Below are 14751 nucleotides of genomic sequence, written 5' to 3'. Positions count from 1 at the left end.
ATGTGGGAAAGAAACAATTATATGTGGAGATGCAAGGTCATTTGAGATAGAAAATAAGAAGCAATTGACAGGAGATAATATACAGGATATAAAATGTTGTATACCAGCTGAGATGTAAAAAGAGAGGGTGTTCACACAGAGATAAGCCCCCAATGTCTGGAGGGCATGGCCACACAATGACCTCTTTGTTACTACCATGTGGTCTGGTAGGGCTCCACACCTGGGGGGCCGAGTTGTGCAAGATAGAGATTCTGACTCCCAAGGACCCATTCTTCATTTCAGGGGATAAAATCAGGCGTGTCAAATTGAGAAATTCTGGTAGATGGAGCAGAAAGGCAGCAGCCCTCAGAACAAGCCTTCAATGAAGACAAAGGATGCATTCTCTATCCTTGTTAGTCAAGCGACACTCAGGCTCTGGCAGGCAGCACAGCATCTATGTGCTCAGTCAGAGGAGGTGCACACTATCCTTGCCATCAAACAGGTCCTAAGTCCCCTCTCTGTCTTTCCCATCCCATCACTGTGGCACCCAGAGGTGAGGGGTAAATAAATGAAATGGTATGTCTGCAAATGAGAAGCAGCTTGTGTTACCAGAATAGAACACGTGAGGCTGAGAGTAGAAACAGGTGGTGTTTCTGTGTGCATCAAGCTAAAGGGTTGGGACTTTATCCTTGAGGAGCAGAGAGAGGTGTTAAGCACCAGACTGACAAGGTCAGATTAGTGTTTTAGAAAGATAACTCTGGGAGCAGCCACATAAGAATGGATTTGAGGTGATCCAGACGCAGATAGGGAGACCAGCTAGGAAAGGTGACAGTGCTTCTTAAACACTTATTGAATGGGAAGAACAAATGAGAAAAAAAGCAGCCTGACATTGATCAATCTGCTTAACTTACACACCAGCAAAAACACTGAACGAAATCTTCCAGGGAAAAAATTAGAAACAAAAGATACCAAATTAGCAAATGATAATCAGCAGAGCTTAATCAAATACAAGCCTTGTCAAGCCATGTGAATCACCTTTTATAATATGGGGGTGTGCCTGAAAAGCCAAGTCAAGAAATCTATCACCACCTCTTGGAATGGCCTCAGGTCCTGTATGGGAGACAAAGTCATCATATAGGCTGAAAAAATATGTTCATGCCACAGTTCCTCTTCTGCACACAACTGCCTGAAAGGTCAAACCCAGTGATTTAGATTCAACCTGAAGGCAGAGATAAAAGTATTGAGGTAGAGGAATTGCAACAGGGGATATTTAACATTTTCACCAGTGATTAGTGATGAGAAAAAAGTGTATGCATTTGTTTCCAGATGACACTCGGGCTGGTTAAAAATAGGTCATGTACTGAGAATTCAAAAGGACCAGAAATAACGGAGAAGAGACAAGATTTGCATTAAAAAACATTAAAGCTATAACAAAGCTCTGAAGTCTCAGAAGAGTTATTGGTGAGCTGGCAGGCCTCAAAGAAATAGCCTTCCTGCTCCTGACACCCACTTTGCCTGGAGAGTGTCATGATCTATCCCACATGCCAGGTCAGAGTTTTGGGTGGCAGTCAGTACTGAGTAAGACAGCATTTCTAGAAGCTAGCTCTAGAAGCTAGAGATTGAGTTAATGATCAATTTTGTCTACATGATGAAGCCTCCATAAAAATCCCGCAAGTACAGGGTTCAGAGAGCTTCCATGTGCTGGAAGAGTGGCGCACCACAACTCCATGGGCACTCAGAACCATCCCAGGCCTTGCCCTATGTATTTCTTTACCAGGCTATTTACCTGTATCATTTCTAAAGCTTGTTTAATCCTAAGCATCACTTGGCACATTTGAAATCATAGAAAATAAGTATATTGGTTTCTACCTCCAGTTCCTGGCACAGCCCCTAAAACCCTTGTAATTTCCTAAGTGATAAGAGCACTAAGAGCATCTTTTGTTGTGATATTTGGTCTTTGACCATATTTCATAACACTGAGCTCCTAAATCCCTTGGAATTTCCTGAGTAATAGTACTGCATTTTGTTCTAATAAGGCAACTCTTGGTGGGCTCCTGGATAGTTTCAAGAAGGGGGCTAAATCACCAGAAAGACCAAGCCATGATTAGAAGCTTGGAACTTTCAGCCTCACCACACCATCCCCTTCAGAGAAGAGAAGCTAGAGATTGAGTTAATGATCAATTTTGTCTACATGATGAAGCCTCCATAAAAATCCCGCAAGTACAGGGTTCAGAGAGCTTCCATGTGCTGGAAGAGTGGCGCACCACAACTCCATGGGCACTCAGAACCATCCCAGGCCTTGCCCTATGTATTTCTTTACCAGGCTATTTACCTGTATCCTTTATCATATACTGTAATGTATAATAAACTAGTAAATATTAGTGTTTCTCTGAGTTCTGTGAGGTGTTCTAGCAAATAATTGAACCTGAGGAGGGAGTCATGGGAACAACCGTTTTATAACCAGTTGGTCAGATGTATAGGTGACAACGGGGATTTTCAATTGACTTCTGAAGTAGGGGCACTCTTGTGGAGCTGAGCCCTTAAACTGTGGGATCTGTGCTATCTCCAAGTAGATAGTATCAGAATTGAGTTGAGTTGTTGGACATCAGGCTGATGTTGGAGAATTGTCTCATGTGTGGAAAAATTGCACATCTGGTGTCAGAAGTGAAATATGGGAGTAGTATAAGAGTATAGGAGAAAAACAAGTATTTTTTCCCCTTTGCAGGGCTCTTGTTAAAATTACTGATTTCCAGGCCCTCCGTGGAGGAGGCTGACTCAACAGTCACCAGTGGGAAACATTTAACTCTTAGATCAAGCAAATTTGGCCCCCTTAAAAAGAGGGGAAAGCACATCTCTCCACAGGCAGAATCCTGGCTTCTGTATTAGTTCTAATTAAGCAGAATTAAGATAATGCTGAACATTTAAGTTTACTATCTGCTGGATTCTATGTATTTTCACAATTAATACTCTAAGATCCTTACGAAGAAGGTGCTACAATTTCACCCATTTTTTACAAATCAGAAACCTTAGGCCTGAGGGGTTACTTCATGTGGTCAAGGTCACAGAACTAGTAAGGCCAACACCAGGCTTCAAGAAATCATTTCCTGAGAGAAGCCAGAGACTTGGGTCAAGTTTTCAGCTCTGCCATCACAGGTAGACCTGATTATATCTTGCTGTGGGCCTGAACCTCATCTGTACAGTGGAACTTATTCCTGCCTCCCCCAGAATCAGTGTGAAAAGCAAAGGAGAGAGTATACAGAAGTGCTTCATAAAATGAAATGGACTATAGTTGTGGGGTATGGGTTTCTCAGTGAATATTACCTACAATTGGCACATTTATAATTCAGATGAACAGTTGCTGATAGAATTGTGATTAAGAGACTTAGTTCCTAGATGTGAGCCCAAAGGCACAGGCAACAAAAGCAAAAATAAACCAGTGAGACTATATCAAACTAAAAAGCTTCTGCACAACAAAGGAAAGAATCAGCAACGTGAAAAGGCAACTGACTGAATGGGAAAAAATATTTGCAAACCATATTTCTGATATATATTTCTGATATATGCAAAATATATAAGAAACTCCTACAATTTAATGGCAAAAAACAAACAACCTGATTTCAAAACAAACAAAACACTTTAATAGACTATTTTCCATAGAATACATACAACTAGGCTACAGGTACATTAAAAGATGTTCAACATCACTAACCATCAGAGAAATGCAAAACAAAACCACACCTGTTAAGATGGCCATTATACTTTTTTTTTTAAAAAAAGAAAGTAAAATAAGTCAGACTGAAAAAGTCGAGAACCATATGATTTCTTCACTGATATGTGGTATATAAAACTAAAAACAACAAAGGAACAAGACAAACAAATGAAGAAACAAAAACTCATAGACACAGACAATAGTTTAGTGGTTACCAGAGGGTAAGGGGGTAGAGGGGTAGTAAATGAGGGGTGAAAATGAGGGTAGAAGGGATCAAATATCTGGTGATGGAAGGAGAACTGACTCTAGGTGGTGAACACACAATGTGATACATAGATGACGTATTACAGAATTGTACACCTGAAACCTATGTAGCTTTACTAACAATTGTCACCCTCAATAAACTTTAATTATAAAAAGAAAGAAAGAAAGAGAGAGGGGGGGAGGGAGGGAGGGAGGGAGGGAGGGAGGGAGGGAGGGAGGGAGAGGGAGAGAGAGAGAGAGAGAAAGAGAGAGAGAGAGAGAGAGAGAGAGAGAGAGAGAGAGAGAGAGAGAGAGAGAAAGAGAGAGAGAAAGAAAGAAAGAAAAAGAAAGAAGGAAGGAAGGAAGGAAGGAAGGAAGGAAGGAAGGAAGGAAGGAAGGAAGGAAGGAAGGAAGGAAGGAAGGAAGGAAAGAAAGAAAGAAAGAAAGAAAGAAAGAAAGAAAGAAAGAAAGAAAGAAAGAAAGAAAGAAAGAAAGAAAGAAAGAAAAAAGAAAATAACAAGTGTTGGTAGGGATGTGGAAAAATTGGAACCCTTGTGCACTGCTGGTGGGAAGGTGAAATGGTGCAATAGCTATGGAAAACAGCATGGAGTTTGCTCAAAAACTTAGAACTAGAATTACTGTACAATCCAGCAATCCCACTTCTGGATATTTATCAAAAAGAACTGAAAACAGTATAATTTTACTCTCATTTGCATTGCAGCATTATTCACAATAGCTAAGAAATGGACACAATCAAAATGCCCACTGACAGATGAATAAAGAAAATGTTAAATACACAGACAATGGAAAACTTTGCAGCCTTAAAAAAATTAAGGAAATCTTGTCATATGCTACAACATGGAAAAACCTTGAGGACATTATGCTAAGTGAAATAAGCCAGTCACAGAAAGAAAAATATTATATGACTCTACTTATATTAGGTAACTAGAGCAGTCAAACATATAGAAGTGGAAAGTAGATGGTGGTTGCCAGGAGCTGGAGGTGGGGGGAATGGGTAGTTCCTTATTCGAAGGGCACAGAGTGTTATTCATGCAAGATGGAAGAGTTCTAGAGATCTGCTATACAACAACACTCATATAGTTAACTGTACACTATAACATTTAAGAATGTATATTTCATATAATGTTTTTTACCACAATATTTTTTTAAAAGCCTTAGTTTAAACACTTAAAAATGACTAACATGGTTCAGAAGAAATGGTAGTCCCCTGAGAGCTTAATGGACAGGGAATTAGGTAAGTCTAAGTCATACACAAGAAAACACATTATAGAGTTTAATCTATTTAAAACACCAAAAACAATACAAATATATACACCTGTCACAGTAAGTACATATACATCCTAGGGGCAGTTGGCTAATATTTGGTGTATCCTAATGAAGAATCTACACCTCAGGGGTGATTGTTGCTTAGCATCTATCTGAAAGACTCTAATCAGAGATCTGTACTCCAGAAACAGCTACCACAGGCCTTGAGCTAGCACTGTCTCAAGCAGCACTAGAAAGTTTGTTAATTGGCAAAGTGATCTTACAAAGAAATTTTATTACATTAGTGGTATTCAAGACATGTAGTTTGGTTAAATATACATATCTTTCAGCCATCACATGAACAAGAGTGTAAGCATCTAGCTAGTCCAGCAGCTTATTCCCTTCCAGGACTTCAGTTCTGTTCAGTCCAGGATCACCTTTCTATGGATCGTCAGACAATCCTCTCGCTGGAGAGCTATTATCACAGTGTCTAAGGGATAGAAAGCTGAAACTTTACAGGCATAAAGCAAAGTTGGATGATCATTTTTGAGCCTGCTTGTTAACAATTGTATATGGGACAGAATTCAATTATTTATTTAGTCAACCAATATTTATTAAACTTCTACTATGTGTCAGACAGTATTCCAGACACTTGGAAAACAACCATAAACAAAATCAGGATATGACAAAGATTTTAGTCAGAGGCCTGCTCTATTGTAACATACTTTCTCAAGGTTGTATGGGAGGATACTTGCAGCTCTCACATACCACTAAATCATCAGGGTTACCAACACCTCCCTAAAGGTGCCCATTAGCCATAAATGGTCAAATTAAGTTAGTTCACAACAAGCCAGCATGAAAAAAATGCTGACTTGGAATCATTTGTACTAAGATGCATAGGTCTCCATCTTCTCATAGATTTCTAAAGAGCTCTGGTCCTAGAGGAGGATGGGAGATATGCTGCCTGGAACACCTACTGCAAACTCTGAAAAATGCCCTTTCCCTTACCCTTTCCTTCTGCAGTTCTTTTTCTCCGTGTAGACTGCATGAACAGAAGGTGAAGTTGTAACAGAACCTATTCCAAATGTCACACTGACACAGAATGCTTATGGTTTGAGCTGGTCCACACACAAATCTCACTGCTAAAACCCAGTGAGGCCCTTTGTTAGAGTCAGAGTATACGGTAATAATGAGATCAGAATTCTGACACTGCCCTAGGGCTTGCTCCACCACTAGCATTCTTTTCCTGGTCAGTCTATCCATTTCCTATAAAATTATTCTGTTTTGTTTTCAAAAGCCTCTGCTTCAGCTTTCCTTTATTCTGTTTCAAAACTTTCCTCCAGAGCCTTTTTTTTTTGCAGCTTCCAAGCACACTATACTACAAACCTTCAGCATTCAACCATGTTTGCCAAGTCTCTTTTGCTGTACTCTGACTCATTTTAATTCTAAATACGTTGGATGACATTGAATGCTGCTTCCTATTGAGTCACCTGGTAAACCAGCTACATCCTTTGAATCATAGATGAGGCAGCCACAGAGAAAAAGGTCAAGAATTAGATGTACATGGATGGGAGTAGATTAGGGAGGGATAGGAAGATCCTGCACGAAGAAGCAGGTACTATGGTAATCAAGATTTTGGCTCCAGTCTGCCTAGTCCTTGTAGAGGGAGGGACAAAGTAAGAGCCAGTGGGCTTAGTGATACCATAAAAGATGAAAGTAAGGAATGGGTATGGAAGAAGAGATGAAAGCATAAACTTGTCTACCAAGCCTTGAAAAGATATCTACTAATTTCCAGTCATTTTCAAAGAGGAGTCTGTGGCTGGCACATTAGATTAAAGGGTCTATAGCCTAAAGGGCTCGTGGGGCTCATCCCATCTAACACCCCACATTTGCAAAGGGACAAGAAAAGCCCTGAGCACACCCCCCACCCAGATTTAGCAAATAAAAATATAGAACGTCTAGCTAAATTTGAATTTCAGATTAACAACAATTTTTTAAGTATAAGTATGTCCCAAATATTGCATGAGACATATATTAAAAAATTGTTTTTCATCTATTTTATATGGCAATCCTACCTTCCTCCACAAGGCTTACTTTGTCAGTTAATGATGGACCCAGAACTAGATGCCAGGCCTTTTGTCTTTCAGGAGGACAGGAATAACTGAAAGAGCTCTAGGAGTCCATTGCCCTGCTAATACATCACCTCTGCTTATTGGTCCTTGCATGGTCATAAGTAAATTAATCAATGAAAAAGACAAATTCTATTAAAGGGCTATTTACCTTTTTAATCATGACATATCCAGTGTTGGTTTGGGGGTCTGTGTCAATCCCCAGTCGCCCCTCACTGTCTCCCTGTGTAATACGATACAGGATTTTAGAACTCCCAGTAAATGGCTCATCAGCATCGGTGGCCTGGATGACTAAGATGATGGACCCAACAACTGTGTCTTCAGCGAGAGTTAGGTTTCCATACTAAGAAGGAAGAAAAGGAAGGAAATGATGAAAATGTTCATTGTCATCAAGCATAATTTCCAAAGGGCTAACATGTCTCTGGTTTCAGAATGGGCACAAGTCATATATTGCATCAATACTTACCAAGCATGTTTTCCCTATTGATGAATATATAGCAGTTGATTTTGACATCAGTCATACTCATAGACTGATATCTATTGAACCAAGAAATACATCTCAGGAATCTACTGGTAAAATTCTAAAACAGATTAACCCTCTGACATCCAATACATTTAACTGTAATTATTATACTAGTGATTCTATAAATAAATACTATGTATTGAGTACTTATAATGTGACAGAAACTTTACATATATTATTTTAATTAATCCATAATCAACCAAGGAATAATAGCTAAGAGCCTGAACTTTGGAGTCAAATGGCCTGAGTATGAATCCTAGGCTTGCCACTTATTAGCTAGATGACTTGAAGCAAGTTACTTAACATCTTTAAGTCTCGGTTTCATCATCTGTCTAATGGAGATAATAAAAATAGAATTACTTCATATTTGCTGTGGATATTGAGAAATAAAGCATGTAAAGACCCAAAATGCGTGGCCAATAGTAAGTACTCCATAAAGATAACCAACAAGCCTATTGAGTAGCTATATTATCATCTCCATTTGACAGAGGAGCAAAGGATTGAAGAGGTAAAACCCACCCAAGACCACACCGAATTGGGATTCAAACCCATGTTTGTCCAATTCCAGAGCCTATACTCTTAATCACTGGCCTAAACTATCTCCCACTCCTCCAGTGAAAATCCCCCAGATCATCTCTCTGGGCATCATGATCTTATAGATGGAAATAGGTAGGGTCTAGGAGAAGACCACAGCAGTGAAAGCAGCAGACTCACTCTGTAGAGCCCAGTTTGCATTTCCAAGCTCTGAGACTTCAGAGCAGGATTTTCATCCTCAATCTAAAACCACTGTTGAGATGTAGTGCAAGGAAATCACAACACAACGAAGGGATCATGGAGGCTGAGAAGAAGGGATCATGGAGGCTGAGAAGAAGGGATCATGGAGGCTGAGAAGATATAAGCAAGCATATATCCCATGCTTTCTTAGCCTCAGTGCCTGTTACATAAATTACATGCAGTCACTCACTTCTTACTACTCTGAACCCTCTCATAAATCAATTCCCCTTCTTTGTCACAGCTGTGTCTTTTTTTTTTTTTTTGATTTATGAACATCATCACTGGGCTCTGGGCTGCCTCATAACTGACTTCAACTAAGACATAACAATCTAGTCAAATGGGCTTCTCTCTGCTCCAGAATAAATAAATGGAGACATCCCTTCTAAAGGGAGCAATGATAAAACTACCCCCAAGTTTAAAGTCCACATCAACAATAAGTAAACATTCTTTTTCATATCCTCAACTGATCTTTTTGCTCCTGCTTTTTCTGCCCAATATTTCTAATTCTTACAAATGTCTTGAGAGTCAGAGATTAGTTTTTTCTTCTCCTTTTCTCTTAACCCAGTTATTACAAAATAAGTTTAGATTGCCAACATTCTAAATATTAAATTTTTTACTAAAAATGCTTGTTTGAGAACTAGCAGTAATCTATTTATTAACCTATTATACACAAAATATGTAATGACAAATTGAAACTAGCCATTCAACTCTTTTCAATTTGACAAAGATTGTGGTTGAGCTTTCAAGCAGCCCTTGGAACAAATGAGCCATTGGTGGAACCTTATAAACAGATGTTCCCAGATACTATAACTGAATGTTATGGTTCCCTGAAGATTTCTACTGGAGAAAGTGTCTGTGTTTGTTACCAGTGCATTGACCAAGGCTACCTGTGAAGTCTGGCATTTTTCCTAACTATTCTCCAGAAGTAGGGGTCAAATAATATGAACAAAATGAAAAAAACAAAACAAACAAAAAACAGGTGAAAATTACTCACATCTGATTTTTCAAAGATGGGGATCTGATCATTGATATCAATAACATTGATCTGCACATGACAGAGGGTCTTGAAATCTGAAAATCAAAGTCATGTCATAAAAATTTTCAATGAAAAATTATGCACTAAAATCAGAATCCTGCAAGAAAAAAATTGTCAAGTAAAGTTATAGCCATTGTCACAACTTTGCTATTGACATGCAATTTATGTGGAAACAGGAGTCTCTGCTCCCCACCTGAGCCCACAAGCAGGTCACCACAGGGAAGCTAAAGAAAGTCCTGAATGAAGTTCTCCTGGGATTCCCATTGCCCTCCACCTACCTCCTCCTGAGTAAGGTTTGTTTCTGAGTAAGAATGTTCCTTTTCTGTGAAGCAGCCTCTTTTTTCTAACTAGTGAAACTTATATTGTCTTCAAATCTCAGTGCAAAACTATCCTCCCAGAAAGCCTTTCCTGAGCATTCCAGACAGCTCTTTCCTTCTCTGAATATCCCAGCACTTAATGTCCTACATCTCCTGTGCTCTCTATGGTGGGAAGGTTTGGGGTGCCTGCTCCCTCTCCTCTAAGTGAGGAAGTGGTTCAATTAGTCCCCTTCAAAAGGCCTGACTGTCCAGCCTGCTAGAGACAAGAGAGAGGCAGAGATGGCTCATGGAACCCTGGGGAAATGACACAGGCTTTGAGGAGTGGGTTTGACAATTTAAAAACCTAGTCAGAGACAGCAGGTTCAACCTCGGTCCAACATGAGCATAGAGTATGGGTAGGAATGGGGTGCCTGAGGAAACATCCAGAATAAGAAACAACAGGTTCTTTTTGGGGGTTGCTATTGTTCTAATAACTGTGACATACTATAGCATAAAGATTAAGAATCTGGGTTCTGTGAGGTGACATCTCATTGTTGTTCATTTCTCTGATGATTAGTGACATTGAACATCTTTTCATATGTCTATTGGCCATCTGTATGTTCTTATGGAGAAATATCTATTCAGGTGCTCTGCCCATTTTCTAATTGGATTGTTTGTTTTTTTGTTGCTGAGTTGTATGAGTTCTTTATAAATTTTGTATGTTAACCCCTTATTGGATATATCATTTGTTAATAGCTTTTCCCATTCAATAAGTTGTCTTGTTTTGTCAATGGTTTCCTTTGCTGTGCAAAAACTTTTTAGTTTGATGCAGTCCCATTTGCTTATTTTTTCTTTTGTTTCCCTTGCCTGAGGAGATATATTAGAAAAGTATCACTAAGAGCAATGGCAGAGAGTTTATTGCCTATGTTTTCTTCTAGGAGTTTTATGGTTTTGGATCTTACATTTAAGTCTTTAATCTATTTTGAGTTTATTCTTGTATATGATCTAAGAAGGTGGTCTTTTTTCATTTTTTTGCTTGTATCTGACCAGTTTTCCCAATACCATCTATTGAATAGAGTGTCTTTACCCCATTGTATGCTCTTGCCTCCTTTGTCATAGATTAATTGACAGTATAGGTGTGGGTTTATTTCTGGGCTCTCTTCTCTCAGAATGGCTGTCATCAATGAATCAGCAAATGACAAGTATTGGTGAGGGTGTGGAAAAAGGGAACCCTTGTGCACTGTTGGTGGGATTGAAAATTACTGCAGTCACTTTGGTAAACAGTTTGGAAGTTTCTCAAAAAATTGAAAACAGAACTACTTTATGACCCAGGAATTCCACTTCTGGGTATTTATCCAAAACTAATCCAAAACACTAACTCCAAAAGTTATGCATCCCTATTTTCATTGCAGCATTATTTACAATAGCCAAGGTATGGAAGCAACCCAAGTGCCCATCAATAGATGATTGGATAAAGAAGAAGTGGTTCATATATACAATGGAATATTACTCGGCCATTAAAAAGAAGGAAATCTTAGCATTTGCAACAACATGGATGGATCTAGAGGGTATTATGCTAAGTGAAATAAGTCAGACTGAGAAAGACAAATACCATATGATCTCACTTATGTGTGGAATCTAATGAACAAAATAAACAAACATAGAAAACAGAAACAAACTCATAGATAAAGAGAACAAACTGATGGTTTCCACATGGGAGGGATTGGGGGGCAGGGTAAAAAAAGGTGAAGGGATTAACAAGTACAAATTTATAGTAACAAAAATGTCATGGGAATGTAAAGTACAGCATAGGGAATATAGTCAATAATATTGTAATAACTATGTATAGTGCCAGATGGCTACTAGACTAATTGGGGGAATCACTTTGTAAATCATATAAATTTCTTACCACTAAGCTATACACCTGAGACTAATATAATACTGAAAGAGAACTGTAAGTGGAAAATTAAAATTAAAAAAAGAACTAAAGTTCTTGACATAAAACAAATTGTTAGCACTCTCTATTTACTAGGCACTGTATTAAGTGCTTTACCTGCATTACTCATTTCATTTTCATACTAACTTCATGATGTAGGTGCTATTATCATTCTCATTTAGTTCACAAATGAGGAAGCCAAAGAATAGAGAAGTTAGGTAACATGACCAAGGTCACACAACTAACTAGTGATTGAGCCAGAATTGAAATCCATGTACTTCCTTTGTCCTCTTCATCCACTCTCCATCCTCTACCCTGCTGTGTCCAGAAGGCCCACCTTATGAACTGCATCAGTGGGCATTCTGGCCCTCTGGGTAACAGTTGGGTTGTGCCAGTGGGAGCACTGGCAGGAGATGGGAGGAGGGGCAGGAGAAGAAAGGTCTGGTATAGTTCCCCATTGCCAGCAGTCTTGTCTACGGCCACAGGCATAGGTCTTGCCACTTCGGGAAATGTTCCCTTTCTTCAATGCTTCATTCCTTTGGGTAAGAAAGACTGTGCAATTTGCTTCACACCTCCTGTTGGTTTCCCTTCACCTTGCCTACATCCTTTACAAATAATCTCTTCTTAAACCTCTTTTTGGTTACTCCTTTTGAGGTGGGGGGCAGGGGTCTCTATTTCCTGCTGGGATTCTAACAGATATACTCAGACAGTCTTATTCCAAAGCTTGTGCTCAATGCCCTGGACATGAGGCCAGACATGTAATCTAATGATAATCAAAGTATAAATAAATGAACATTAATTAAACATTTGTAGACAACAAGAATGGCAAGATTAGGGGACCCCATGACCTACACACATTGGCTCCCTGATCTGCACGAACCTCATCTGGGTTAGCAGGGGGTCCTCCTGGGTAACAAGCCCTCCCTGATTTCACATAAAACTATGTTAATTACAGCTTATTCTCTAAGTTTCTGTAATGCACACTTGAATGTTTCATTCCATCAACACACACACAAACACATATATTTATGTGTAAATATATTTTATAATCTGGCCCATATTTTCTATACATGTATTCTTATACATAGACAATTTGTAATCTGATTTCCATTTTATGCTCTTACAGCCTTAAATTGCTTCAGGTCCCCATGCATTTGCACATAGTGTAGGGCTTCTCTGTAAGCCCTACACGATTTTGTAAGTTGCTATATCCATCCTTCAAAACTTGGCTCAACATCATCTCTTTTGGAAAGCCTTACCCATTCTCTCCCTCCACTGAGTCAATCATTTCCTTCTCAGGCAACCTTATATATGTTTCTTGCAATTTACTTATTCACATGTCCATCTCCTCTATCATGAGAGCTCCCTGAGGACAGACATTGGGTTTTATTCACAGGTGTAGCCTCAATACCTTGAATGGTAGCCTCAAACAAGGTAAACGCTCAATAACTGTTTGCTAAAAGAATGGATGGCTAATGGTATAAGATTGTTAATTCATCATGGTTTATTATACTCATTATCACTTTTGTTGTACCTCTTAACATAATGCTAGATAAATGTTAGGCCTTTAATATTTTCCAAATTACTAAATTTCAAACATTATGCCTTGGGGGCCCGTTAAACGCCAGTTCTCTCCAGTACATCAACATCTGCATAAAGGAAAAAATGTGAAACAGTGTGAAATGATGCCCTTTTCTTCTCCATACTTACATTATCTGTGCCTCCTAGCATAACCCTTACCGAACTATTTGTTAATCTAAGATTCAGTGAAAATTAATTCAAAGAAAGGTTCTTAACCAAGGAATGTGTCTGCCCCTAAAATAAGTCTGTCACTAAATAGATCCATGTTCTGTGTTTGTGCACATTTGTCTGACAACATGGGCATTTGTTTGAGAATGAATAGTTTTCATCAGATTCTTAGTCTTGTGACCCAACAAAAATCAAGAACCACTTGCTTTGAAATTTTATAAGGAGTAGGAAAAAATGTTTTCTGGTATGCCAAATGGCCAACTAGAAGCTAATAGGAAAAGACAAAATTTCCCGAAAGATTTATTTTCCCTCCACTTTCATACAGTTGAATCCTTTGAGTCCAAAAGGAATAATTGGGAAATACAATTAATTTTCTTGTTCATGATTATGGTGGCCATGACAGAGTGCGTAGCTGACATCTAAAAACAGGGATCTTACTTGACAATGGCTGCACTACTGCATTCTGAAATTTATCACCACATTTCCACCAAGGACTTGCTTCCCATGGCTGTCCCCAGCCAGTGACTAGACAAGACAGGCCCATTCCTAAAGATCACGGACTCTTTCAAAGTCCAATTTTGGACTTCCAAGTGACCTTGCCAAACTTTTATTTGACTGCTCAGTGGTCTATGATACTCCCAACAGCCTTCCTTCCCTACTTCCTTCACTCAGGGTCAGGCTTGTACTGTAGTCTGATGGTTCTCCTAGCCTTCTCTGTATCTCTCCCGATTTATTCCCATAGGCATTTTCCCTTAAAAAAAAAAATCTTTTTTCATTTAATCCCATCTATGCATCTGTTTCTTGGAGGACCAGGACCAATACAATAGTGTTGCCTGAGCTGTAACAGCTGCATGTGTGTTTTACATACCATGTTTCCCCCAAAATAAGACTGGGTCTTATATTAATTTTTGCTCCAAAAGACGCATTAGGGCATATTTTCAGGGGATGTCTTCTTTTCTCATGTACAATAGTCTATGTTTATTCAAATACAGTCATTTTATCTTCTTCTGGAACATCATCATAATGTACTAAATGCATCCATCTGGCTGAGTATCTTAACTGGGGCTTATTTTCGGTGTAGTTCTTATTTTCAGGGAAACATGATAGGAAG

At 39.0% G+C, this 14751-nt stretch overlaps 1 protein-coding gene across 1 annotated transcript in view; it reads right to left on the bottom strand.

The window, feature by feature from the left end:
- Nucleotides 1-14751, bottom strand: part of CDH17 (cadherin 17) — a gene marked incomplete at both ends in the record, with an annotated part of 135961 nt that overhangs the window by 56549 nt on the left and 64661 nt on the right. The window contains 2 exons of the mRNA XM_081070799.1: nt 7478-7669; nt 9618-9694. Of these exons, the coding sequence (XP_080926925.1) occupies nt 7478-7669; nt 9618-9694 (269 nt within the window). The remainder of the gene's footprint in view (nt 1-7477; nt 7670-9617; nt 9695-14751) is intronic.

This window comes from Rhinolophus hipposideros (assembly GCF_964194185.1).
Source record: "Rhinolophus hipposideros genome assembly, chromosome: 13".
NCBI lineage: Eukaryota > Metazoa > Chordata > Mammalia > Chiroptera > Rhinolophidae > Rhinolophus > Rhinolophus hipposideros.
Note: the sequence above shows the minus strand (reverse complement) of the source record. Positions and strands in the feature narration are given on the sequence as shown.